Source organism: Molothrus aeneus, chromosome 1, assembly GCF_037042795.1.
Source record: "Molothrus aeneus isolate 106 chromosome 1, BPBGC_Maene_1.0, whole genome shotgun sequence".
NCBI classification, from domain to species: domain Eukaryota; kingdom Metazoa; phylum Chordata; class Aves; order Passeriformes; family Icteridae; genus Molothrus; species Molothrus aeneus.
Window position 1 is genome coordinate 133,620,776 of NC_089646.1, and position 24,363 is coordinate 133,645,138.

Consider the following 24,363-nt stretch of genomic DNA (forward strand, 5'->3'; position numbering starts at 1 on the left):
CCGCCTCCCCGCCCCGCGCCCGGCAGCGGGCAGGGCCCTCCGCGCCGCAGCCATGGCCGCCGAGGGGGTGGACGAGCGCTCCCCGCTGCTCTCCGCGCCCGGCTCCGGCAATGTCACCCCGACCGCGCCGCCCTATCTGCCGGAGAGCAGTCCCCGAGGTAAGGCGCTGTGCCGGGCGGGGGGCGGCCCTGGCGCCGTGGCTGTGGCTGTGTCTGGCGGGGGACGCGGCGCCTCCGCCCGGCTGCGGCGGTGCGGGGCTCCCCCCGCCCTGGCCGCGGCGGCGGGGCCGGGCCGGGGGCGGCCGGCGGGGGAGCCCCCGCCCCGCCCTGGCCGGTGGGGAACAACAGGTAACGCCGCTCCGTGCCCGGCACAGGCCCTGCTCCCCGCCGCGCTCCGGCCTGGGCGGCTCAGCAGGAAAAATAAAAGAAATTAAAATAATTGTTTGCAAGGGCAGAACAAGCCCGAACCGGTCTGCTTATTATAACTCGCTCGCATGCCGCAGCTTGCGTGTTAATTGTGGGACTTGGGTTTCCCCATTAATTAGGAGCAGGATTAAGTGGAAGATCCGGAGCCGAGCGCAGCTCGGCTGGGCACAGGCGGCTGCGGGAGGGGCGCAGCGCGGGGCCGAGCGCGCAGGTCGCCATGGCCGGGAACATCGCAGCCTCAGCCCCGTGCCCAGGTGTGGCCAGCCCGTCCTGGCAATCCCGTCGGAATAACGGAGGGACTCGGTGCAGTGTGGTAGCTGAAGTCCAAAACCACCAGGATGCCCTTGCAAACACGTTTCAAGGCCATAGCTGGTTATGGCTTTATTTTTAAAGCAAGTCCGATACTGCGGTTACAAATCTGTAGCCGTGGCATAATTATATGGTATTATCTCTCTTGCACAGACTTAGGAAAAATCGTCTTGTTGATCAATACTGACTATTTAATTAGTAGGTGGAAAAAATCACTTAGAAAACGTGAATCAGGATGTTATCAAAATACATTAGTAGGTTTTTTTTTTTTTCAGTTAAACGTTTTGGAGCAGAAATTGAGGTGTGGAGAAAGCTGAAGGAATAAAGATGAAATAAGATTAGTGTAGCTTTGCTAGCTGTACCCTTTAAAATGTAAGAGTACAATTCTTATCTCAGTAGGTCCAGTGTGTTGGCCCTTTCTTAATGATTTTTATTAACTATATAGATTCATGACATGTATGCAACTAGAATGAGTGAGCATCTGTCTGTTTTGAATTATATTTAATCTTGTGGAAAGCTAGTCCTCTTGTCTTGATACAGAAATGTATTTCAGTTAGGGCTGTAGCTGATGTTGACTGTTTACTTTGATTTGAAGTGGACAAAGGAATATTTGCTTAAAAAAGAGCAGAGGTTGGATACTTTGGCTTTTTAGTTGGGGTTTATTTGCCATCAATTTTTTAGTGTTGGCAGTATCCCCCAAGTAAACAAACAAACAAAAAAAAATCCATATATCTACCTTAGTTTACATTCTGGAGTTTGATATTTTTATTCTTAGGGTTCCTTATCCTGTAACCATTTTTGCATACATTTCAATCTGTTTTTTGTTTTTTGGGTTTTTCTTTTTTTTTTTTAAATCTTTATAAATTTAAAAAGTAATGAAAATGTATTAGATTAGTGACTCTTGTTTGACCCCAGGGTAAAACTCATGACCTGGAAATGAGCTGGATTTGAAATGCTCATTTCATTTGGTAGCCATGTTCTCTTGTGCCTTCAGTGGGCATCTGTTACTTGAGATATCTGGCTGGGCACCTGTGGCAGGATGTGGTGCTTGAGATAAGTGGTTTCTTCCCAAAAATGAGGAGGAACCAACATAGAGCTTTCTTGAATGTCGAATACCTCTTGTTTGATCAGTGCATGAGCAAACTTACTAGGCAGCACTTGAGAGCTGCTCTGCAGAAATGTCAGACAGCTGTGGAACAGAATTGTGCAGAGCTGTGGCACAGGCCCGTGGCTCTACTTCCCTTCTCTGTTGGCTTTCCTTAGTGAAAGGATCCATGCAAGCTAAACTGCCTTTCCAGCTGACTGGCAGACTTCATCTCTCTCCCTAGCACAAGGCTAGACTTAGAGGGCAGAATCATTCCTGTGGAAGTATTGGCTTTGCTTCCAAAGCAAACTCCTTCTGCAAAGCTTCCTTGATTAGCATCATCTGGATAGTGTGGAGTGGCAGAGGAAGGAGGAAGAAGCCCTTTGTGCTAAAACTACCACCTGAATGTACATTATTGGGTTTATCCCTGTAATTATCTACTGTGCCAAGTATATCATCCTGAACTTTAAATTAGAGAGACCATGTTTTGAAGGTAGCCTTCTCTTCCCTTGCTGAGCTGCAGCTGAGACCCAGCTGACCCTTTTCCCTGTGTAAAATGGTTGAATCCTGGTAATGGCTCAGTGTTCTTAATGATGCAAGAAAGAAAAATCTTTTCAGTGTGGATGCAGCCCACAGTATTTAAGAAACTTTTCACAACATTGACAAAGAGTGAAACTATCAGTTCTTTTCCCTGGAGTAGGATGGTTAGTCAGTGGGGTTTTGTTTGTTTCTTTTGGGATTTTTGGGCCTTTTCCAGGATTTCTTAGTTTTTAACAACGTATCTCTGACATCAATCATTAAACTTTTTCCCTTACCCACCCCCTCACAGGTCATGATAAAGAACTTTTATTTTTTTTTTTTAAATCAAATAAAACTAATTTATGTTTAACCCTGGTAGGCTTCTAGTGGTTCTCTGTTGTTTCCACCCTTCAACTACCAGGGGAGGAAAGTACACAAGTACCACAAGGAGTTTCTCAGGTTGCAAATGGGATATCTTCCATGGCATTGCTGTTCTATAGGGTGAAGAGGGAGTCAGAAGTACTGCATGGTAGGACACTTTGCTAATCTTGCTGAACTAATTACTGTTGGTTTTTTTTTGTTTGTTTGTTTGATTTGATTTTTGGGGGTTTTTTGTTTGGTTTTGTGTGTGTGTGTGCTTTTTTGTTTGTTTGTGTTCATTTTTTTTAAAGAGAAATGGATAATATAGCTGTAAACTGGTATGTCAGCAGCAGGAAATTCACTATCTAATTACATTCTCCTGGTGTGTATGTGAAGCTTGCCTACCTTCCAGTATGACAGACTGACAGACCTTTATAAACTGGTTTTAGATATTCTAGTTAGCCTGAAATTCAAGATGTCAAGAAAAAAAAAAAGGTCATACTGAAGTAAGCTAATATGCTTTCAAGCCTTTTTATTAAGGGGTGAGGAGCAGCTAACTCCAAGACAATGTCTTTCTTTTCCTTTTCACTATCACCCACCCCCTTACCCTCCCCAAATATACTCTTCTTTATATTTAATTTTGGTGGCTTCTGCTGGCTTGGTTTTTGGACCTCTTCAAAATGCACATTTTCTTTGAGCATGAAGGTTGCAGTGCCAAGATACCTCATGCTTTCTGCTCCATAGCAAATGTTATTTGCTGCAGCAGGGCTCTGAAAAGCAGCCATTATTCACTTGCTATCTGATATTTGCTGAGCCAGCAGGACAGGAACAGTGAGGCTGCTTACCTGGAAGCCAGGCAGCTCCAGTATGAGGCTGAAGAAGTGGCTGGTGCTGTGTGTAGGGGCTCACACACCTCAGTTTACCAGCTTCATAAGAGTTATCGCTTGGAAATGGGTATAGAAAATTATAAATGTCTAGAAGGTATGGTTGTCAAATTTTCAAGTATTCCAGGATTGTGGAAAGCTGAAATGTTGGTGGCTGTGTCTCTCTTCACTTTCTGGTACCCTTAAAGATCCTGCTTGCCTTAGTACAGCCACCCTATTCCCAGCTGACAGAATTGAGCTGTCACACTTTAAATGGAGAGGACAAAGTCAAGAACTTCTGTAAAACAACTGTTGCTTTTCAAAAAAGCAACCTTAAAGCTGGGAGTTAACTGTAAAGGTGTCTTGATAGAGAGTCTGGTATTTAGTCTTTGGAACATGCCTTTTGTTTTCTGGCTGCTTGTTCCCCTAGCCAGAAAGTGTCAGCTGCTCACTGCAGGAGCAGTTAAGCAGTCTGCTGACTGCCAAAACCCACTGGAGCAGCCTTGACTTTGCCACGGTGGTTACTCTAACCTGATTTCTGGAGTGCCCTGGTAGGCTTGAGCTTGTTTCTACTTGCCAAAGTGTGTGGGTTGGGGTTTTGTCTTGTGTGTGTTTGTTTTTTTTAATGTCTTGTAATGTCTCATGTCCTGCGTGTGGCAGCCTTACTTAAAATAGGGTATCACAGTACTGCAAAATACTGATATTTAAGATTTATTTTTCTGGATGCTGCATTTTTTCAGAGTGTATTTCCTCACAAACAGAAGAAATAACAGTACTGTTACTTGATATTTCTTAAGGATATTGTTTTCTGTAACCAGTGTATCAGAGCTGAAGGTGTGAAGTTCACTTCCTCAAGAAATACAGCATCAGTTAGTGTCATGAATTCAGTTGTACTGCTGCATATAAGTTAATTTTGTTTCTCATCTGAAATAATTCACATATATTGGATGTGATTCTGAGACTCTCAAGGTATCCATCTTTTTCCTGCTGCCTTTGTGGGTTAAAATCAAGCACAGGTCTGGGTCATATATAGACCAAGTAGCAAAAAGAGATAGCAACATGGCTGTTCAGCATGCACTTCAAAGGCGTGTTGTGACTTTTGGATCTGAAGGGCAGACAGGGTTTCTTTTATCCCTCCAGCTTATGACATTCACTCCAAGACAGTGAAGGAGTGATGAGTGCATTCTCACAGGCTTAAATTTAATACTTGGGCTTGTCAGCTTTGATAGCAGCCTGTGATTTCACTCACCACCCTCCAGCAGATACTGCTCTGTTCAGTGCTGTTGGTAAATGGGAAATAGGCTGATCTCTCATTGCTTCTCTGAAGATTTGGTTAGCTGCTTGGATGTAATTTTTGAAAAACTTATTGCAGCCCAAGGCTGCAGAGCATTTTGAACTATTAGTATTTAAGAAAGCTAAATATGAACTACTGAATATGCCTGTTCTGAATTTGCTTACCTGAAAAGCCCTGAACTTCTTGATGAAATAAAAGTCAGTGCTAATATATGCCCAAGAGTGGTGGTGATAAGCTTGTGAGAGATCACTGTGTTGAATTGTTTTCATTCCATGGATTCTTAAGCCTCAGATAATCTTCAGTGTTTCCTCCCTGTTTTGTTGTGGGCTCAAGACTGACAAAGCTGGAGTTTGAAGTCTGCTCTTCCCTGGAGGCCTGAGGCCATTAAAGCCTTCCCAGTGTCAGCCTCTCCAGAGTGACTGAAGACCTTCTTGTGCATTGGTACTTTGGCTTCTGGACAAGAAAAGTATCTGGAACCCTTAAAAGCAGAAACTCTGAGACTTCAGGGTTTTTTCTTCAAGAAAGCATATGTTTGCTGTTGTACTCAAAAAAGAAGCATTTCATGCCACTTCCTATCCTAAGACCTGTTTTCTTAACAGGACTTTTTTGTGTTTTTACCTGTAGTATCTTTTAATATGTGATAAACACTTGTCTGTATTTCAGTCTTTTTAGATATTTGTGAATGCTGTTTATGACTCTTCCTACCTGTGTCTTGGTTTTTTTTCCTGGGTCTTTTTCTTCAGAAGCCAGTCTCTACTAATCTATAGTAGGTTTGGGGTTCTTTAGTGTTTTTTTTCTCCGTGTGTTTTCTATGGACTTCAAAAAGTTGGTTTGAAATAAAGTTACATAGATGAGTTCTGTTGGATCCAGATTTCTGGGGTGATTTACAGTGTGTTTGTGTTGCTGGTTTACTTTACCTACAGCTATGGATGGTGTTTGTGTACACAGAAGTTGTGGAGAAGGGGAAAACAAACTTAGTTTTGTTCTATGTTTATACTAAACGCTGAGTTTGAGGTATAAGGTTTTTTTTTTCTTTTTTGAGCCTGTGCCTGCTGGAAACAATACTTGCTGGAAGCGTTTTAGGATCCTCTGTTTTTTCAGCTGAGATTTGCTTGTGTCTTGCAGCAGAGCTTCCCCCTCCATACACTGCCATTGCAAGCCCAGATGCCAGCGGTGTTCCTGTGATAAACTGCCGTGTGTGCCAGTCACTAATCAATTTGGATGGCAAGCTACACCAACACGTGGTTAAATGCACAGTCTGCAATGAAGCCACGGTAAAATGGACTTTTTGGTGTTTTTGGGGGGCACTGGGGGTAGCACTCATGTCCTCACCTGAGCAGGTGGGTCCCTTCCTGCCACCACCCTTGAGGAAGAGCACGAGCCAGCCCAGCTGACTGCCAGTGCTCACAGACATATTTGTTTCTTCTCCTCTTAATTCAAGTCTTCACTCTTTTTCCTCCTGCTTTTATTTTTTTTCCTCCTGCTTTTATTTTTTCCTCCTGCTTTTATTTTTTTTCCTCCTGCCAGTTTTAGTTTTGGGATGTGATATTGCAGTGCTTCACAGCTTCTGCAAGCGTTTCTGTGAAAAACACTGGATTAGATTTATTACATGGATTTATTGTATATATGTTATATAAAAAGAACATTAAATTATGTCCTGAAAACAGGAAGCCTTAAAACTGCAGGAATTTTTTTTCCACTTAGAAGAGAGGGTAGAGAACCTGCTGCTGATAGTCACTTTCCTGTCCAATATATAATGTTTCAAGCCAAACAAAGTATTGTGCACCTTTTGATTTGCTGCATGAAAGGGACATTGAAACTTGACTCCCAGGTTGGAGAAAGATAATTTCAGTACAGTTTAAAATAAGATTACAGTTTGGTGATGTCTTCATAGTCTCTTAGTGACCAAGAAACAGACTGTGGTCCTTTCACTGTTGAATAAAGCCATTGTACCAGGCAAGAAGGGTTGTTTGATGTTTTGACTGGTTTTGAGTCATTGCTTTTTATTAATACATCACTATCTAAACTCACATAAAAAATAACTGAACTGAAGCCTTGAATTGTCATTGCTAAAGTATGAATGTTTTTCCATGAGTGAGCAGAATTTGTTTGTTCTAATAAGGAAATTTTCATTTCTTAAGAAAGAAAAAATTTCTAATTTTGTGTTGACTCTGAAGTTTCCTCTGTAAGAGGAAGTGTATTTCTGTTAACAAGAACTTTTCACTGGAGTTGTTCTGCTTTGTCTTCCTGTTATGTGGAAAAAAGTGAATTGCTATGACTTCTGATGTGTGTTCTCTGGTGGTTGTGGGTTTTTTTTTAGCCAATCAAAAACCCTCCTTCAGGGAAGAAGTATGTTAGATGTCAATGTAACTGTCTCCTTATCTGTAAGGATACATCTCGGAAAATAGGCTGCCCAAGACCAAACTGGTAAGAATAAAACACTTCCAGTGCCTTGAGATGGTTTTCTTTAAAGCAACTGTTTTTGTTTTTGTGTTGAGTATTTAAAACTAAAAGAGATTCAAAGCCTTGGTCTCTTTACATGGACACTTACAGAGCAGTACTGAATTGCTGCAGACACAGGTAGTGCTGGAGTCCGTTTTGAATATGTTTTTTTTTAAATTAAAGAAGAAAAAAAGTTTCTTCCTTTTCTTTAAGTCTCAGATGTGTGTGTCCCATTATATAACTACTTTGTAAGTCAAAAATAATGTAAAGAGCAATAGAAGAAAATCCACTTCTCATTTCTGGGACTTAACATTCATAATTTCTTGGAGACTTAGTTATTGTAACCACACAGAATACTCACTTTCCTAAACTCAGAGTAGGGATTGGGGGTGAGATGGGAGGTGGAGTAGTAGCTTGACTTCAGTTTCCTTAGTTATGCTGAGTTTTCATTCTCCTCTCAGCTCTCAACTTAAATGTACACACTTGTTATAAGAGAAGCAATTGTGATTGCCATAGTGATTGCTCTTACTGTTGGGCTTAAGGTGTTAAAGATTCCACTGAGGTAGGAGGAGTTTGATTGGAAGTGGTGCAGCTCTAACAGGAGAAAGGGAGAGGAAGGCTGAGTCTGCAGATATGTGGAGGGGAGTTCTACCCCACCAAGTGCCCTAGCTAGTCACCAGTCTATTGGCTGTTCTGGTTTTCAAACATAGTTTGTGACTTGTGGGAATTAACTCCTTTTACTAACGCTTGGTTGGGTAGGACTTCAAAACATTCCAAACATTTTCTCAGAGTGCAAAAATGTTCATGGGATAGTTCAGTTATAGTATATCACAAGGTTGGTAACTAAACTAAATTAGAAATGCCTTAATTTTATTAAAATGATCTCAAAAGCATACAGGTAAGCAGTAAGATAGCCTATGTATTTGTCTTGCTAGAAACTGAGCAAAATTGGTGTAGTGTACTTTAAAGGAGGGAGTTGGGAGTGTGACCTAAATGGAAGACTCCATATTGAAGGAAAGGCATTCAGAATACAATTTTGGTTGTAGATGGAAGAGATGCAGTGCAAATTAAATATTGCTTTAATTTTCCCCCTCATTCTAAGAAGTTTCATCCTCATTCTGAGTTGGTTAATTTGGGTACTGTCATTTTGGACTGACAAATTGTGTAACTAAACTGGAAACACATTGAACATAAAAGTAAATAATTAGTTTAAAGTAAATTGATTTCATTTAGTCAACCTAGGGTGGTTTTCATTTTTAGTTTACTCAGTTTGAATGGAATATCAATATTTTACTGTGCAAATATGGATATGCTTCTTATATCGACATGGTTGTCACTAGTGTGGGAAGGAGAACTAGGTTATGGAAGATCCTTACTCTTTCTATGTGTTTCACATGGGTATGCACATTTCAATTCTCAGGCTTGCTCAGCCTGGGTATTAAGTTTTCATTTTTCTAAGGAGCATCTCTGTCATATGCTTGCAAGTCTGATACAGGGTTTAGGCTTGTATGGCTGATCTTACAGGAAAGAGAATATTTTTAAAACTGAAAATACTTTAGAGAGTGACCAAAACTGGGTGCATCAGCTGTTTAACAAGTAGATTACAGTTGAAATGTGTAATTTAAACTGGTAGTGACTGAGTTAATTGCTTGAACACATCATCCTTCTCTTTTGCTAGCTTTATTACATGTGTATCTAATGTTCTTAACACAGTAGGCGCATCATTACTCTTGGTCCAGTGATGCTGATTCCAGAGGAGCAGCCAGCTCAACCTGCCTTGCCAGTTCAACCAGATGGAACTAGAGTGGTGTGTGGGCACTGTGGAAATACATTCCTTGTAAGTAAAGCATCAGATTCTCCTTCTTGCCTCACTGTGCTATCCCTCAAGCTGTTTGTTGTAAGCAGTTTTTAGAGTGTATTGCCTCACTGTCTGGCATCATTGAGGAACTAAAACTTCTTTACTCATTAATATGAGTGTATGGTCTGTATTTGGTTATTTTTATGTGTTTCAAGAAAACTTTTAGCAGTCTGTCTGTGCATGGATAGATAAAGCCCATGTCTTATTGTTTCATGATGTGAGAGTGGGCAGTGCTGGAAGAGGAAGTTGGTTTTCCAGGTTCTGTTTGGGCTTGCAGTGGTGGCTGTGTTCTGCAGTGGCCAAGGGAGAAGTTCTGTCATTGCTGTATAAGCCCTGGAAAGCTGTTGGTTATGGCACTTGCCATTGGCATATCTGTAGGTTATTGGAGAACTGGAGGTTTTGATTTATATGTGAGAATGCCAGTTAATCCCATTTTTGAAGTAGAAGGATGCACAAATGCTCTTCTGCTGTTGAACTCTCTGTAGCTTTCTAAATGGACAAGGTGCTGCCACACTTGAATTTTGATTGCAGTACACAAGCAAGCTAGCTTTGGCTTCATCATCCAGTGATTAAATCTCTTTCAGGTTTGTGGGTTGTAGGAAATGACTAGATAAGGGCTACAGTTAAAGAAAACAGTCACAAGAGAGGTGGTGCATTCCTGAAACAAAGGATTGTAAGATACATAAAGATCAGAGAATACTCAAGTGCATTTCCTTGTGCAGGGAAAAAGGCAGCTTAGGGGATGCCACTCCATGTCAGCTTGTACCAGCAGAGAGAGGAGGGCTGGCTTTTGTGGTAGGCTCTGTAATGGTTTGTGCCTTCAAGTCTTCACTTCAGGTTTATGGATCAGTGAGGTGCTTTTGTGGCTTAACACCACCCAGCCCCCTGCCCTGGTGGGGAGAACTGGGAAAATGGTAAAACTTGAGGGTTCAGATAAAAACAATTTAATGATTGAAATGGAAAAAGAATAGTACTAATGATAATAATAACAATAATAATAGTAATGAAAAGAGAGAGAGGAATAAAACCCAAGAGAAATAAGTGATGCTTAATACAATTCCTCACCACCTGCTGACCCAGCCAGTGCCCCAGCAGTGATCAGCATCTCCCAGCCAACTTCCCCCAGTTTGTGCCCCAAACACGATGTTCTGTGGTATGGAATATCCCTTTGGCCAGCTCAGCTCAGCTGTCTTGGTAGTGCTCTCTCTCAGCTTCTTGTGCACCTCTTTGCTGACAGAGCATGGGAAACTGAAAAGTCTTTACCAACATTGTTACTGAATCCAAAAGAGAGCACTGTACCAGATATTAAGAAGTAAATTAATAGTCCCAGCTGAATCCAGCACAGGTGTGCTGTAATGTTTTAACTATTATATTAAGTGATGAGTGCAGGGAGCTGGAGATGGCCCTTATGCTTCTTTCTTTTTTTCTTTTTCTGAAAAGAAATAGGAATATGATGAGGAATTTACAAGTAATCTGCTAACTGGGAAGCAATTAGAGAGATCCTCTAGAAATATTCTGTCTACTAATTCAGCCTATGTATTAAAAAATACATAATTTTTTCTTATAACCCATGCTAAAGAACAGTAGTCTGAAACTGAAGATAGCTGAGGTGGGTTTTCTGTTTGCCTTTTTTTTTATCCTATATTTAGGGACTTTCACAGGAGTTTTACCTGTCTTGATCTCCTATTTACGTTATACAAGTACACTCAGATTAACTTTGCAGTTTACACTGTGAACTATTCAGGTGAACATAAGGGAAAAAAACCAAATCCATAAAGTCTGGTTTTGCCCATAACTACTGGATTATGCCTTAAAAGGTTAAGTTTTCTAGTTTGGGATTTGTGCATGCGTGTTCATATCATCTGGCTGCTTTTGGGAACTGCAACGTTTTGAACTTCATAGTCCTGTCTGCCAGGATAAGACCAATTTGTCACTTCATGATATGTTGAAAAGTAACTCTCTGAACCATTAGAAATTGAAAGCTTGCTATTTTTTTATGCTGAATTATCAAGAAATAAACCCTTTTTTGCCTCGTGTTACACAGCTTTCCCATCAGTCTTTTGCTTCCATTTTTTTTCTGTAATTAAGTTTGAGATTCTGAAAATAAAATTTCTAGTTAAGAAAAATCAGGAAATTGTTTGGATTTCAGAATGAGCAGAGAAGCAACAAAAAAGTGTTTTAGCCAGCCTGGAAGCTCAGTTTCTGAGTTAATATTTCTGCCTTTTGATATCTCCATGTTGTGAAGAAAATATGTAGTGCTAGGTGCATCTCTCAGCAACTCACTAGGCTGTCCCTTTTACTTTACTTGGCAGTTAAAAAATAAATAAAATAGACAAGCAAAGCTAGAATCCCTGGGATGGAGAAGTCAAATTGTCATGTTCTGTGTTCTTTTAAGAGTATCAGCTTGTTCACCACCTTTCCAAGATTTTATTTTCCATTTGAAAACATGACTGTGTTTTGCTTGCCTCTGCACATGGTGGGGTATTTTTTACAAATTATGAAAACCACACTCCTTGCTATGGTGCACCTTAAAGTTTCTCTGTCTTAGCTGGAAGAGTGGCTTAGTACTGAAGTGAAATTGTAGCCAAACTATTGATACTTCACATCTTGTTAATCAGATTTTTTTTTTTTCACTTGGTAATCTGGTAGGAGTTCTTTCTGTGTTAAGGTTTCTACTGTTTCTGGCAGGTTTGGACTTGACCAATGGAAAAAAGGATAAAATAGAAAAGGAGGGCAGGACGAGGGTTTAACTGTGTTGCTAAATATCAGTTTGATCTGGTTTGGGCTGTTTTGGGAGCTTTTGGACTTGGGCTGTGCAGTTACTGTTTCTGCCAGCAGTAAATCATTCCCTGCTGCTCCTCTGAGGGACCTCTGCCTGCAATGGGCTGTGGCTGTCAGAGGCTGAGTTGCCTTTGGAGATGGGGGACAAGGGAGGGCTGTCCCTGTGTCCTCTCCCTCTCTGCCATCTTCCTGCTACTGTCCTGTTTTTGGAGGGACCTCAGGGACAAGAAGCCAGGAGCAAGCTATGAAAGCCACAGGCTGCAGGCTAAGCACTATGCTTTGTCAGATGTGCTTTGTCAATTTTGTTTTTTTAAAGTAATCAAATATGAAAATACTTGCTTCTGAAATAATTGAATAGAAAACCCATTAAACTTTTCAGAAAAATAAGATATGTTTTTAGTTTGTGAAAGTGTTTTGCTTTCCCAAAGGACCAGAAGGGAATGGAGAGGAAGCTTTTGCAGCAGCAGCTGTATGTAGGACTGTGTATGTATTTATGTACTATGTCTTTTTGTTTTGTTTCGGGCCTTTTTTTTTCACTGTCTTGTTTTGAATGCACTGAAAACTATTATAGGCTTAGAAGGAAAATTTTTGACTGTTCTTCTAGTAATTCCTTTGATGGATGTCTGGTTTTGTCCACAGTTGACATATTGACAAGTTCTGTATTCCTCATCTCTTCATCTGTGTTTCAGTAGTTCTAAAAAGGGATTTGGGCTGTATATTGTATTGCTCCAATTAAAAAAATCATTGTATTCTCAGCAGAGAGCTAAATTTCATGTAAGTGTAACTTCTTAACAACATGAATCAATATTAGGTACTTCAAGGCACTCTGGAGTATGAGTAAAAAATGCTAGCTTAAGCATGATTTAGAATGTACACAAACATAACCTTTCCCCACTGTGCTAATATGATTTGAGTTCTTGTGCTTTGAAAGTCTTGTCACAATTTTGCTCTTTTTCTACAAATACTTCTGGTCTGTGTAAAAGTCATCATAGCAGCTACTGCTTCTGTTATTTCCAGGTAACTCTCAATGAAAACAGATTATTGCTGACTCCTTTTTCCATCAATAATTGGAGCCATTAATAATTTGGGCTAATAATTAGAAGTTTTAAAACTCTGGAAAGATCATTAATGAGTAACCAAGGAAATGGAGTTGCCTACACTGTGATATAGAATTGATACTGGTCTATAGAAGTGAAGTTCAATTACTATTAGGTAAAATATAGATCCTGGAATTAGACTTTCCTTTATTTCTGGAATTGCAGTTTAAAAAGCTGAAATAACTGCTCTGATGAGGCCTCTCTCCATCCCCAGTACTGACAATTGCATTTTATCCCACTTTTGCTGTGTAGAGTTAAGGGAAATTGAGTAGGTTTTTGAAAGGGATGCAAAAAATACTTAACTTGCTCCTCTGCCAGGAATGTGGAAGTAGAATTAATGCTCTTAAAAAGCTTTGCTTGGGTGGGGAGCATTAGAGAAGTTTTATTAAGGACTAAAATAAAAGTCTGCTAAATCAGTTTGGTCAGGTTTTGTAAACAAGTAATACCGGTTACATAGTTGTCCTGTAAATGTGTAAATGGACACTTTGGAACAAGAAAATAAAAGATGGACTGCTTTTTAGTGGAGATTTATCCCTAAGTAAAAAAAAAAAACTGAGGGAGATATTCAATAGGTAGGAAAACTCTCAATAAATACCCCAGTTTGAAACTTTGCTCACAGCAAAATCTCTTCATACTGACAGGGTGTGAGAAGACACATCTTTCTTTGCTCATAAAAATCATAAATTTCTTCTCAGCATTTAAATGGTGTTTGCTGTAGGTTGGTGGTGTTTTCCATATGAGGATGGGCTCTGATTTTGATTTGTGGCTGTAGGAGTTACTTTCACTTCAGTAGGACAGCTTCAGATTTCTCATGGAGATAAGGAAGGGCCTCGTGGAGGCACTGGGATCTGCACTGTGGCTTCTTCTCCTGCTTTTAGCTTGCAGTGTGACTTTTTGCATCACCCAGAAAACTTCCAACTACCTCCACTTGAGAAAGGCAGGGGAAGAGAGAGAAAGCTGCAGTTAGAAAAAGAGCCTTATTCCCTTGATCTAGGCAACCATGTTTAAAATGTTTGCTTAATACTGTTATTACAGAATGAAATAGAACAGAACCTGCTGTTTTTAAGTGAGTATATCACAGTGTATCCCCTGGTTGAGTTAGTTCTAGGCATTGCTTTCAGCAAGGCTGTTTCCCACATAGGTTTCAGTCTGAGCATGGAAGGTGGTGACCTTAGCATGTACAGTTTTACATATCATCTTTTTAACAGTCATGTAAAGTAGTCAGAAATGTTCTCTATTTCATTGATGTAAAACCTGATATCTCCTTTCTTAAATATTCTTTACCTCATTTTTTTGTATACCCATAACTTAGTTTTCCAATCTTTTCCCAACCTTTGCATCATTTATGAAAATACTTCTGTCTGTAATTGTGCCAAAGAAAACACACTTATTTTGATTCAGGGTATATTCATAGTCTTTTAAGTAAGAGAAGAAAACCTATTAATATTATAATGTTGCCCATACTACGCCTGTTGATGCAACCACATTACGTCAAGAAAATTTTGTAATACTAAGGCAAGTCATGGGAAATGTTCACATGGAAATCCCAATCCAATGTTGCCACTGACAAAAGGGCATCCCATTTATAGAAGGAAACAAAAAACAAAGAGTCTGAGAGGCAAAATGTTTTCCTAGTGACATTTAACACTAAGTGGAACAACCATTTTCTCAGGTCTGCTTTTCAGCCTTTTTCTTTTTTTCTCTTTACAGTGGATGGAACTGAGGTTTAACACACTAGCAAAATGCCCACACTGCAAAAAAATGTAAGTTCTCTGAAAGCAAGGTTATGTAAATTACTGTGAAGTAGCCAGTGTTTCTTCTGTAAGTCTTTGGAGTAAAATGTGTTGGCTGTGCTGATTATTTTGCTGAATTTCAAGGCTAAAGCAGATACTGTGTGCATATGAATTCTCCATTCTTTATGCAGAAATCAGTAGCTTTGACATATCCACCTGCATTTATGAAAATGCTCTGTTTGAATTGATAGAGGCAAAAATAAGCTGCTAACAATAGACAGGAATAGGTTGCTAAAATTAACATTTTATGTCCTTGAAATTTTACCTCTTCATAGTAGTAATCAGATATCATCTTTAAAGGTAGAACTTGAATTGCTTTATTGTAAAGGGAGGAAAGGAAATAATCTTGTCTTAATTTGAAAGAAGGTTTACTGATACTATAAACTCAACACCCAACTTGTGTTAAGCATCTTCATGCGTTATCTTGGTTAATGTTTACGAATGACTGTGGAATAACTTGGGTACTCATTTGCTATTACTTCAAGAAGAACAAGAAAAATTAGAATACAAGAGCTTGTAAGAGTTTTGGGGTTTTTTTTGAGTCTCTCTTTTTGAATATTTGTTTGGCCTTTCTTATCTGAGCTCAGGAATTCTTAATTTGAATTGTTGCACTAGTAACATACTTAAAATTTGTATGTGTTCCCAGCCACATGGTGTGAAATAAGATATAAATATTACTTCAGAGACCTTCATGTCCTGCTTATTTATTTAAATATTTGTCTTCCTTTGACAGGCAAGTAGGACTTCCAGTAGAAGGAACAAACATGTTTTCCACTGGGAATGGAGAACCTCAGCTGTGTTGCATGTTGTAGGAAAGCTAGCAGGTCCCTTAGGAAGGAGAAAGTGTAGGATAAATGCACTGTAGGTGTGGGCATGGCCTGGCCTTCAGCACTGACTGAAGTCTTTTTTATTGGAGTATTTGATAGAGAAGTCAGTCTAGTGCTGTGTTTAACCTCAGGGGTGTAACCAACTCAGTGTGGAGTTGTGGATATGTTCTAATTTGCTTAGGTTAAATAAACTCAGTCTTGATGAGCTGCTGCTTTGCAGGGGTGTGTGTACTGACACATTAAGTCTGTTCAGTCCTTGAGCAGGGGTTGGAGTTTTGCTGTTTGGTTTGTTTTAAAACTAATTGCAATTATGTTTTATATTTTATGTCAGCCTTGTTAGCTGACCTTTGCTTTTTTCTTGACTCTCCTTAGGTCAGTGTTATTTGTTGTTTAACCTTAAAAAAAGAAAACAACCAAACAAAAAACCCAACCCTAACAATAACAGCAGCAAAATAAACTATGCTCCAAACAACAGTCAAAAGTCACAGCATGTGATCTTTTGGTCTGTTGTCTTTTGATTAATGTTGCTTCTGTTTTAAATTCCAGCCAAACTCAAAGTTTTTTGTAGTGTTCTCCTCCATAAAGTGCAAGGCATGTCATCCATATGTAGGAAAGTGGGAGCCTCTCTGCAGTGCAATTTGTGATAATTACAGTTTGCATGGCAACTGTATTGCAGAATGCAAAACAAATTTTAACAAGTGGGCACATCTGTCCTTGGGCTGAGAATGCAAAACTGTGGAATATTGTAATTTAGCTTTGAATGAGTTGCTCGGTGTTTTCCTGCATTTGGGATGTGATGGTTAGGAGTTCTGCACTTCCAGCAGCATAAACATTTCTGATACATGGATTTAGGGCACAGCATAGGTGAGACACAGCTTTGAGTCATGGTGATGGAATAAATAACTGCAGTGACCTGCTTTCTATCAGGTCTTTGACAGAGGTCAGCATAGCCAAGTAGTTAAAAGGGAATGTAGGGTTTCATCTTATTAATGCAAAACTTCTTGCATTCGTAGCTGAGTAGTCAGATGTAGAACTGTTCATTCCTTCTGTTGATTAAGTTGATAGTTGTCACTGAGAAAAGGATAGTGTAGACTAAGGCAAAAGGAATCTTGAATCACTGCAACAGTAAGTTTTCCAAGGAGACGTCAGCTGACACTTTTTAGATTCATAATTTTGTTTCAAATGTTTTTAGAAGTGCAGTGAATCTCTGCAGGTAGTTTGTGACCTTCCATTTGGTTGATGGATATTAGAGCTTTATATTACCAATGTCTTCTAAAACTGCAGGGGAGGTCAGTAGTTATTACTTGAAAAAGTTAAAAATGAAACAGTGTTCAAAGAGAAATAAAGCCATCATGCCTCATAGTACCTAAACAAAGGAACCTCTCATATCTGAGTGTAGGGGCAAATAGGATTGAATTTCTCATCTGTTTTTAATCCCATCTATGTGCTGCCATTGTGATGCACTTGTTTTGTCTTGAAAAATAACTTGGGAAATGTAGGAAATTAATTGTGCTGTAGAGAATAAAATCTTATTTGGTAAATGATCAAATCTCTTTGGAAGTGGACTATAAACCTGTCATGTTAGTCTAAGTAAGGTGTTTGCAGAAGCCTTACTGATTGTCTAGTGGCTCTGCCTGACACAGGCCCTTACTTGCATAGGGAAAATAAATGTAGCTAATGAGGAAATTGTCATGATACAGTTGTGTTTTATAGTGCCACCTGGGAATGGGGGAGAAATGGTTTCTTTTTGCTGATTTAGTGTTCTTCTGCATTTTTAAATACCAGATGTTTATCAGCTTGTTTTCCAAAAGTGAGAGATCCAGGGAAAGCTTCTGGTATTTTTCTCGTTTAATGATGAAGAAGCAGGAGCTGGTTTTTTGTTTGCTGTTCTCTTTCTCAAGATGTTTATTAAATCATCTAGAAAATTCAGTTCATGAATTCAGTTACTAGAAAGGGAATTGAATGGTACAGGTTATTATTACAGAATGTCAAATCTATTTTTTTTTCCTGTAGAATCTATCTCTTTTACTTTTTAAGGTCTGCCCAAACTATGAACCCTAATGAATTTATAGCGCCTTTGCCCCATAAAGGACTTTTAGTAAAGAGAGAGATGTTGGAACCCCATCACTGCTGTGAAGGCTAATTTCAGCAGTGCTATTCACCTTCAAAATATTGGCATTTTAATTTTCCTCTTAAAAGCATTTTTGAAATCATGGTCATAATTCCTATTACTTGGAGCACAAGAGGCCCAACATTCCTTCCTGTGGTACTTCTTTTATAACCTTTGTCCCATGTGGCAGTTTTCCCCTCTTCTAATTACTCCATGATGCAATATTGGATTTGGCATCTTCTGTATCTGCTGCTGCTGCCCAGAGTTCTGGCAGGTGCCTTTGCTTCCTCAGCAGCAGCTCAGAAAGAAGGAACTGCTGCTTTCTAGACAGTTCCCTCATATTCCCACAATGGAGCTAATTTGGTGCTTTTGTGATATGAAGAAAGTTCTTTTGATCCCATTTTAATATTGCCAGATGTGCTTGTCAAAGTTTTCACCGTTGGTAGGTTTTTGGGATAGAGTTTCAACTTTCTTTATTCTAAGTTAATTTGGGGGGTTTATGTGTAATTTGGGGTGGGTAGAAGAAGCCTCACTACCTAGAGGAAGCCAGTGGCTAACATCACTGTTGGGAGGTGAAAAATGAATAATGATTTATTGGGACTCCTAGGTCTGTTACACAACTGTAAAAACTTTAATATCTTTATTTAATCATTGCTTTCTGTGGAAAGAGCAAAGCAGCTAAATTGAGACATTCTTTACATTTCCATGTATTTGAGTTGATGGTTTCTCCCCCAGCCTCTGGATAGGAGGAAACACATGAGAAATATGGATGGAAAATACACACAGCACCTGCAATATTATGATTACAAAACTAAGTCTGTAAGTCAGCTCTGAAAGTGAAAGTCTCTTTTCCAGAATGAACTTTGACTCTGCGTGCAGTACACGGTACAATAAGCATCATGTATGTTTTAGCTGTATTGAACATGACATTTTTACCAGCTTATCCTATGGTATCCAGCTCTATAATAGCATTAACTCTGAGTATATAGCCACAAAATCCTGTAAAGGAGGGAACCTAAGGTCAGTTTGGCAAACTCAGTCTCTTCCCTTGTTCCCTTTATAAAACTACAGTTTGGTTTTATTATTTTTAACTCATGTAACTTGGAATTGAACAACATATCCCTTTTCTAGAAGAGCTGTAGAGTGGCTTTTGGGGGGGAGTGTGTGGAGGTGTGTATGTGAGAGGGTAAGATACCATTATTTGTCCAACTGGGAATTCTCTTACCCTAATCCTACCCCAGGCACCCTCCAGTGTCCTATTTCACTCTGTATTGTGAGGTTTTGCTAAGGAAGTAATTTCCCCATGGAAGCTAATGAGCAGTACTGTTTAGGGACTTTTCTAGCTCTTCTGAAAATGGCTTGTGAGTAGTCACTTTATTCAGTTCTTGCCTTGAAAGATGAAGCTCATTGTGTTAGCTTTAGGACTGGGGTGGTGTTTGTTTGTTTGTTTTTTTCTCTTGGAGCATTTCAGACATTCCTTGTAAAGAAATAACGTTGAAGTAAAGCTGCTTAAAGCAATCTATTTGAAGGCTTTCTAAGACAAATACTTAAAAAAATTTAGTCACATGCTAAGCATATGAGGCCTTGCTATGTGGTTAATTAACTGGAGCCAGAAATTTGGTCAGTCATATGATGCCTGTACTGCTTCAATTGTTCAGCAGTGCTTTTTTCTGTTACGCATTTATCTTGACTAAGTTGAACTATCATGAGATGAGTAAAAGCATTACACATTTCCTAAGGTGTGTTGATTTCCCAGAATGGGATGAAGTACTTAACTAATGCTAGCATGCTTCAGGATGCTTCAAAACATCTCTAAGATAGATAATACGTGCTTTATAAAAGCACTTCTGCCTCTCTAGTCCTTTTAACTGTGTTTCAGTGGAATCATATTCCTATTTTCTTCATTACTAACCTGTATGTGATTGCAAATGTGTGACTCAAGATGTATTTGCTAAACAATGCTGAGCTTCTAGAATAGTTTTTCTAACTTGTAGTAGATATTATGTTTTATTTGCACTGTCTTGACACAGCAGGTAGAGACAGAGCTGTCTGTCCTGGAGTTCATAGTCTTGATGATGAGTGACAGAACTTCCAGGAGATTTATTTACCTTGATTGTCAGAAGTTATTTGTGCAGCTCATTTAAATTGTGATAGAACTCCGAAAGAAATTGCAAAGTAAGAAACACTTGTCATGTTCTTCAAGTTGACTTAATAGCGTAAAGAATTTCAGTATTTGGAGATGTTGAACATGGAAAAAAGTTACATGTCTGTGACTACAATGATTTGTATTGATCTTCAGAGCAGTTTAGTCACTGAACAGTATTGAGTATCCAAGAAATGGATAGTGAAGGTTGTTATTATATTAATGACATGTAGGGGTGGTAGAAGTTATTTTCAGTTACTTAGATGTGGTGAAGTATTGAAGCCATATGCTGATGTGCTGAAAGTCTGAAGGGTGTCTTTCAGGGAAGCTGGAAAGCAAACTTGAGTTTTGCCATCCAAAGGCTATCCAAGACAATTACTGGGATGTACTGGGGGTGCAGAAGGTAGACACACTCAAGCTGTGGATGTGGCACCATTCCCTTTCTTGTAAGCACCTAGATTTTTAGGTACTAGATAAGCACCAGCAGTTCTTTCAAATAAAAATGAAGACTCTGTCCTGTACTTTGTAGTATAACTGTAATCTTTGCTTACAACTCTATAAACTGAAGATGGTGTATTGCCATTCTCTTTCCATTCCCCATTGAGACTGAACAGTTACTGTTGATGGTAGGGCTGGTTTTTGTGGTGGTTGTTATTTGTTTGGTTGGGCTTGGGATTTTTTGTTTGCTTTTAATTTACAATACCATTTATTTTCTAACAGTTCTTCTGTTGGAAGTGCACTGCCACGGAGGCGCTGCTGTGCATATATCACAATTGGAATGATATGCATCTTCATTGGTGTTGGATTAACTGTGAGTGATGTCCCATGATAAATTTGCAGCTGTGTGCAGGGGTGTGTGTGTTCAAAGAAGTTCTCTTAGTTGACCAGCTCTTCTTTTCCGAGCATTTGAGTAAAACTTCCTAAATTGTGTGGTTTTTGTCATCTCCATTAAAACTGTGAACTTAATCATCTGAGTAGGCCAAAACAAGGATTTTTTTAAAAAAAGATATTCTGGCACTTTGATAATCTCTTTTTTCTGATGTTAAATTTGACTCTTCATCTCTAAAAATTTGAGTTTTATGAAAAATGGTTCATTTCGCTGTAGAAATACTGGAACACTTTGCTCTTGCTAGAGCTCTCAAAACTTCGTGTTTCCAAAAATGCATGTCACTGTATAGCCAGAAATAGAAGTTCCACTGCAATAGAGGTGAATGGGGTTCCAAGCAGTAGAAATATGTATGTATGAGTCTTTGTAATTTGTAAAAGCTGTAAAGAGGAAAACCAGCTCATAATCTTTTTACAAATGAGAAGGCTCAGTCTGTTGTTATTCTGTTAAGTGGAACCAGTGGTATCTGGCTTACCAGTATCTCCTACAGGTTACTAGAGCCAACTTTCTACCTGGGAATCCCAGAAAAGTTAATGTGAGGAAATACCTCCAGTGAATTCATATGTGTAATTCTCATTATGCCTCTAACTTGCGTTTTTACTTAAATAATTAATTATGTGTGTTCTTAAATGAGTTGTGAAGGATTTTCCAGGTTCCCTCATAGAAACAAAGCCAGAAATAAACACAGTGAGAGACAAATTTCTTTTCCTTTTTTCATGACCTTACTGAATTGGGAAATTATGTGAAAACATTTTTCTATGAAGTTTGTCTAGAGGCTTGTGTAGCCTCCGTCCTTGGAGTTATTTGGGACCTAGCTGGGTTAAAACCATGAACAACTTGGTGTGACCTTGGGGTTGACCCTACTTTGATTGGGGAGTTGGCACTAGAGGTCTCCTGATCTCCCTTTCAAGCTCCATTATCCTACGGTTATGTAAAATCAAGCTAATAAAACACCTAATTTACCCTTACCAGAGTTGAAAAGTCGCTGAAATGCTTCTCCTTAATATAACTTGCTCTTCCCTGAAGAACAGACAGTGCTGTATGTTTGACACTACTGTTTTCTCTTTTTAGGTTGGTACACAAGATTTCGCCAGGCGATTTCACGCAACATATGTTTCTTGGGCTGTTGCTTATCTCTTAGGTTTAATCTGCCTCATTCGAGCCTGCTACTGGGGGGCCATTAAAGTCAGCTATCCAGAGCACAATTTTGCATAGAAAATTGTTAGGTTATAGATGAACACCTAGTAGTTCTGGATATTACATCTTGGACACTTTTAAAACCTTTCCTGTAAGGATTCCATTCTGTTCAAAGTAGTTTAAAGACTGGGGGTCTCTAAGAACAAATGTTCATTGCACTACATAATATGCAAATAGTTTGTTTTGCTGCTAGATTCCCTAGCTCTGAATACTAAAGCTATGTTTACATGTTCATAACTCTGTCTTTATAGGCGTTGAATTGTATTTCAAACAGTATTAAGTTTTACATTTCCTTTGTTATGTTAAAATCCGTCTGCCATTTTTCTAGATTATCAGTAAGAATTCAAAAGCAAGAGTGTTTATAAGTGTTTCTACAGTAGCTTCACATTTGTACTTAACATTTTAACTGAAATTATATTCAAGTGGCTTGCTTTAAAACCTAAGCAATAAGCATTTTGCTTGAACTGCTTTACTGCATCTTTTGCCTAAGATCATAGTGACCTTATTCAGGAAATGAAAATTGTGAGTGTTTAAAAGACTGACACTGTTGCTAGAGAGACATTTGTAAACACTGTATGCTTGGAGATTTTTCAGGTAGAGAGATGCTATTTTGGTAGTCCAATTAAATTTCCATTTATCCAGGGTTGGATTTCAGTTAGGATAAATGCTTTTTCCTCAAGGATCCTGGGACTGAGGTTTTGGTTTTTGGTTTGTTCTGGTTGGGGTTTTTTTTGTTTGTTTGGTTTGGTTTGGTTTGTTTTTTTTAACTGGCAAATCCTAAAAGCCATGCTCGGATTATGGAACTTAACTCTGGTTACTTGTACAAGTTCCTTTACAGGGTCTAAGGGAAGCATTTCATATGACTTGGTTTGTAATACTTCAGTGTCATGTAGATGACAATAAGATGGTTGATGGGTTGCCTCTTACTTTCCTCTGATCACATCAGATTTTTCTGCTTGGGAGAGTTATGACACTGGTCACTGCAAAGGGAGACACTGTAAATTCTCATTAACTGCTGTAATAAGGAAATTAGTAAACTATTACTTGGACCATTCCATCAAAGTACATCTAATCAATTTAGCACTGACTTGCCGAGAGAATACGGAAACAGAAAGTTTTTTCTAATGATGTATTCAGAAAGGATTGAGGGACCAGTTCTTGCACTGCCCATCTTTATAATTTTAAACAAGTTTTTGCTAAATTCAGAAGGAATGTCCTGAGTGATTTAGACAACTAGTAATTTAGCTAATGGGGTCAGATGGGTAAATTAATATGGATGTTTCAGGGATACATGTAATTTAAATGATCTATGTTCCTGCTAAGTCAAAATGATATTCGGATAAGGATTTTGGAGCACAATAAATGTAAATGATCGAACTGTAAATGATCTGTCTTTGTATGACGCTAAATGTATAAAAGCAGTAGCTCAGGATTACAATGTACCTTTTACAAATAAACTAATAAAGAAATAAAGATTATTATTCAAACTTAAATGTATTTTGTTATTTATATGTATATAAGAATGTGTAAGTGGACAAATTTGCTGATATGATACAGGAACCACAAAAGTATGGCACACTAAAGGTGACCTCTGCATTTTTGCCAAATGGCAGCCTCAGGAATATAAGATAGCAATAATAAATTGCAATTATCTTGATGTTTTAGGAAGAATGAGGATGTAAATAATGGATGAAACCAGTGCTGGGATTCTATTTTCTTGAGTCAATGGCTTATTGATGGACTAATATACTCCCTTCTTGTCCTAGTGATTTTTACATCCCTTCACTGTTGAGATTTGCTGTATTCACTTGCCTTTGAATCTGTGAATACTCTTTCCTGGTACTTGGTGTTTCAAAATACTGCCTGCACTCCACATTGTGACATAAAGTAGGTTAGGGCTGTACAGAAAACTATCCACTGCTTTTGTAACTTCCGTGAGGGTGGCATTGGAAGTGGGAGGGGGCTGGGTATGATGTTATTTTAATGAATCAATTGAATTTGTACTTTTCTCCCCTGTGTTAAGCTATACTTTATTTCCTGTCTTGTGTTTCTTCTTTTTCTTCTCAACCTTTTTCAGCAGAAGGGATGGATAAAGCAACTTACTTCTGTCAGGATCAGGGTACTAGCACAATGTTAGCTTCTACTTCCTTTTGCAAAGTAAAACATGGTAATTATTCCTATAAAGTGTCATTACATTTCAACCACTGCTGGTAGATAGAATGTACATAGAATTGTGATATTTTTACCAGCTAATGAATGTAATGGTAGAATCTGATGGGACATTGAGGGACTCCAATGGATGTGGCCGTTTGTGAAGCGGACTTGTTTGTAGACAGTTGTGATGTTCTGTGCTGAACTACTTACCAATCCAATAA

General features: G+C 38.9%; 1 protein-coding gene across 2 annotated transcripts; it reads left to right on the forward strand.

Moving 5' to 3' along the window:
* PIP4P2 (phosphatidylinositol-4,5-bisphosphate 4-phosphatase 2) lies at positions 1–23,481 on the forward strand. 2 transcript variants are annotated; one of them, XM_066565525.1, is made up of 7 exons: positions 1–158; positions 5,980–6,128; positions 7,175–7,281; positions 9,010–9,133; positions 14,743–14,795; positions 20,626–20,716; positions 21,863–23,481. In XM_066565525.1, the coding sequence occupies exons 1-7, from the start codon at positions 53–55 to the stop codon at positions 22,004–22,006; spliced, it is 774 nt and encodes a 257-aa protein (XP_066421622.1). In that variant the 5' UTR covers positions 1–52; the 3' UTR covers positions 22,007–23,481. The 2 variants fall into 2 exon arrangements, with proteins under 2 accessions (XP_066421622.1, XP_066421629.1); XM_066565532.1 differs by having other exon boundaries at positions 5,983–6,128.
* The last annotated feature ends 882 nt before the right edge of the window (positions 23,482–24,363 follow it).

What these genes read in the sequence shown, in the direction of transcription:
- PIP4P2 (XM_066565525.1), top strand. Translation starts at nt 53, where the DNA reads ATGGCCGCCGAGGGGGTGGACGAGCGCTCCCCGCTGCTCTCCGCGCCC. An exon ending in CAGTCTGCAATGAAGCCACG is followed by an intron (nt 6,129 to 7,174) that starts GTAAAATGGACT and finishes GTTTTTTTTTAG; the next exon opens with CCAATCAAAAACCCTCCTTC. An exon ending in TCATTGGTGTTGGATTAACT is followed by an intron (nt 20,717 to 21,862) that starts GTGAGTGATGTC and finishes TTCTCTTTTTAG; the next exon opens with GTTGGTACACAAGATTTCGC.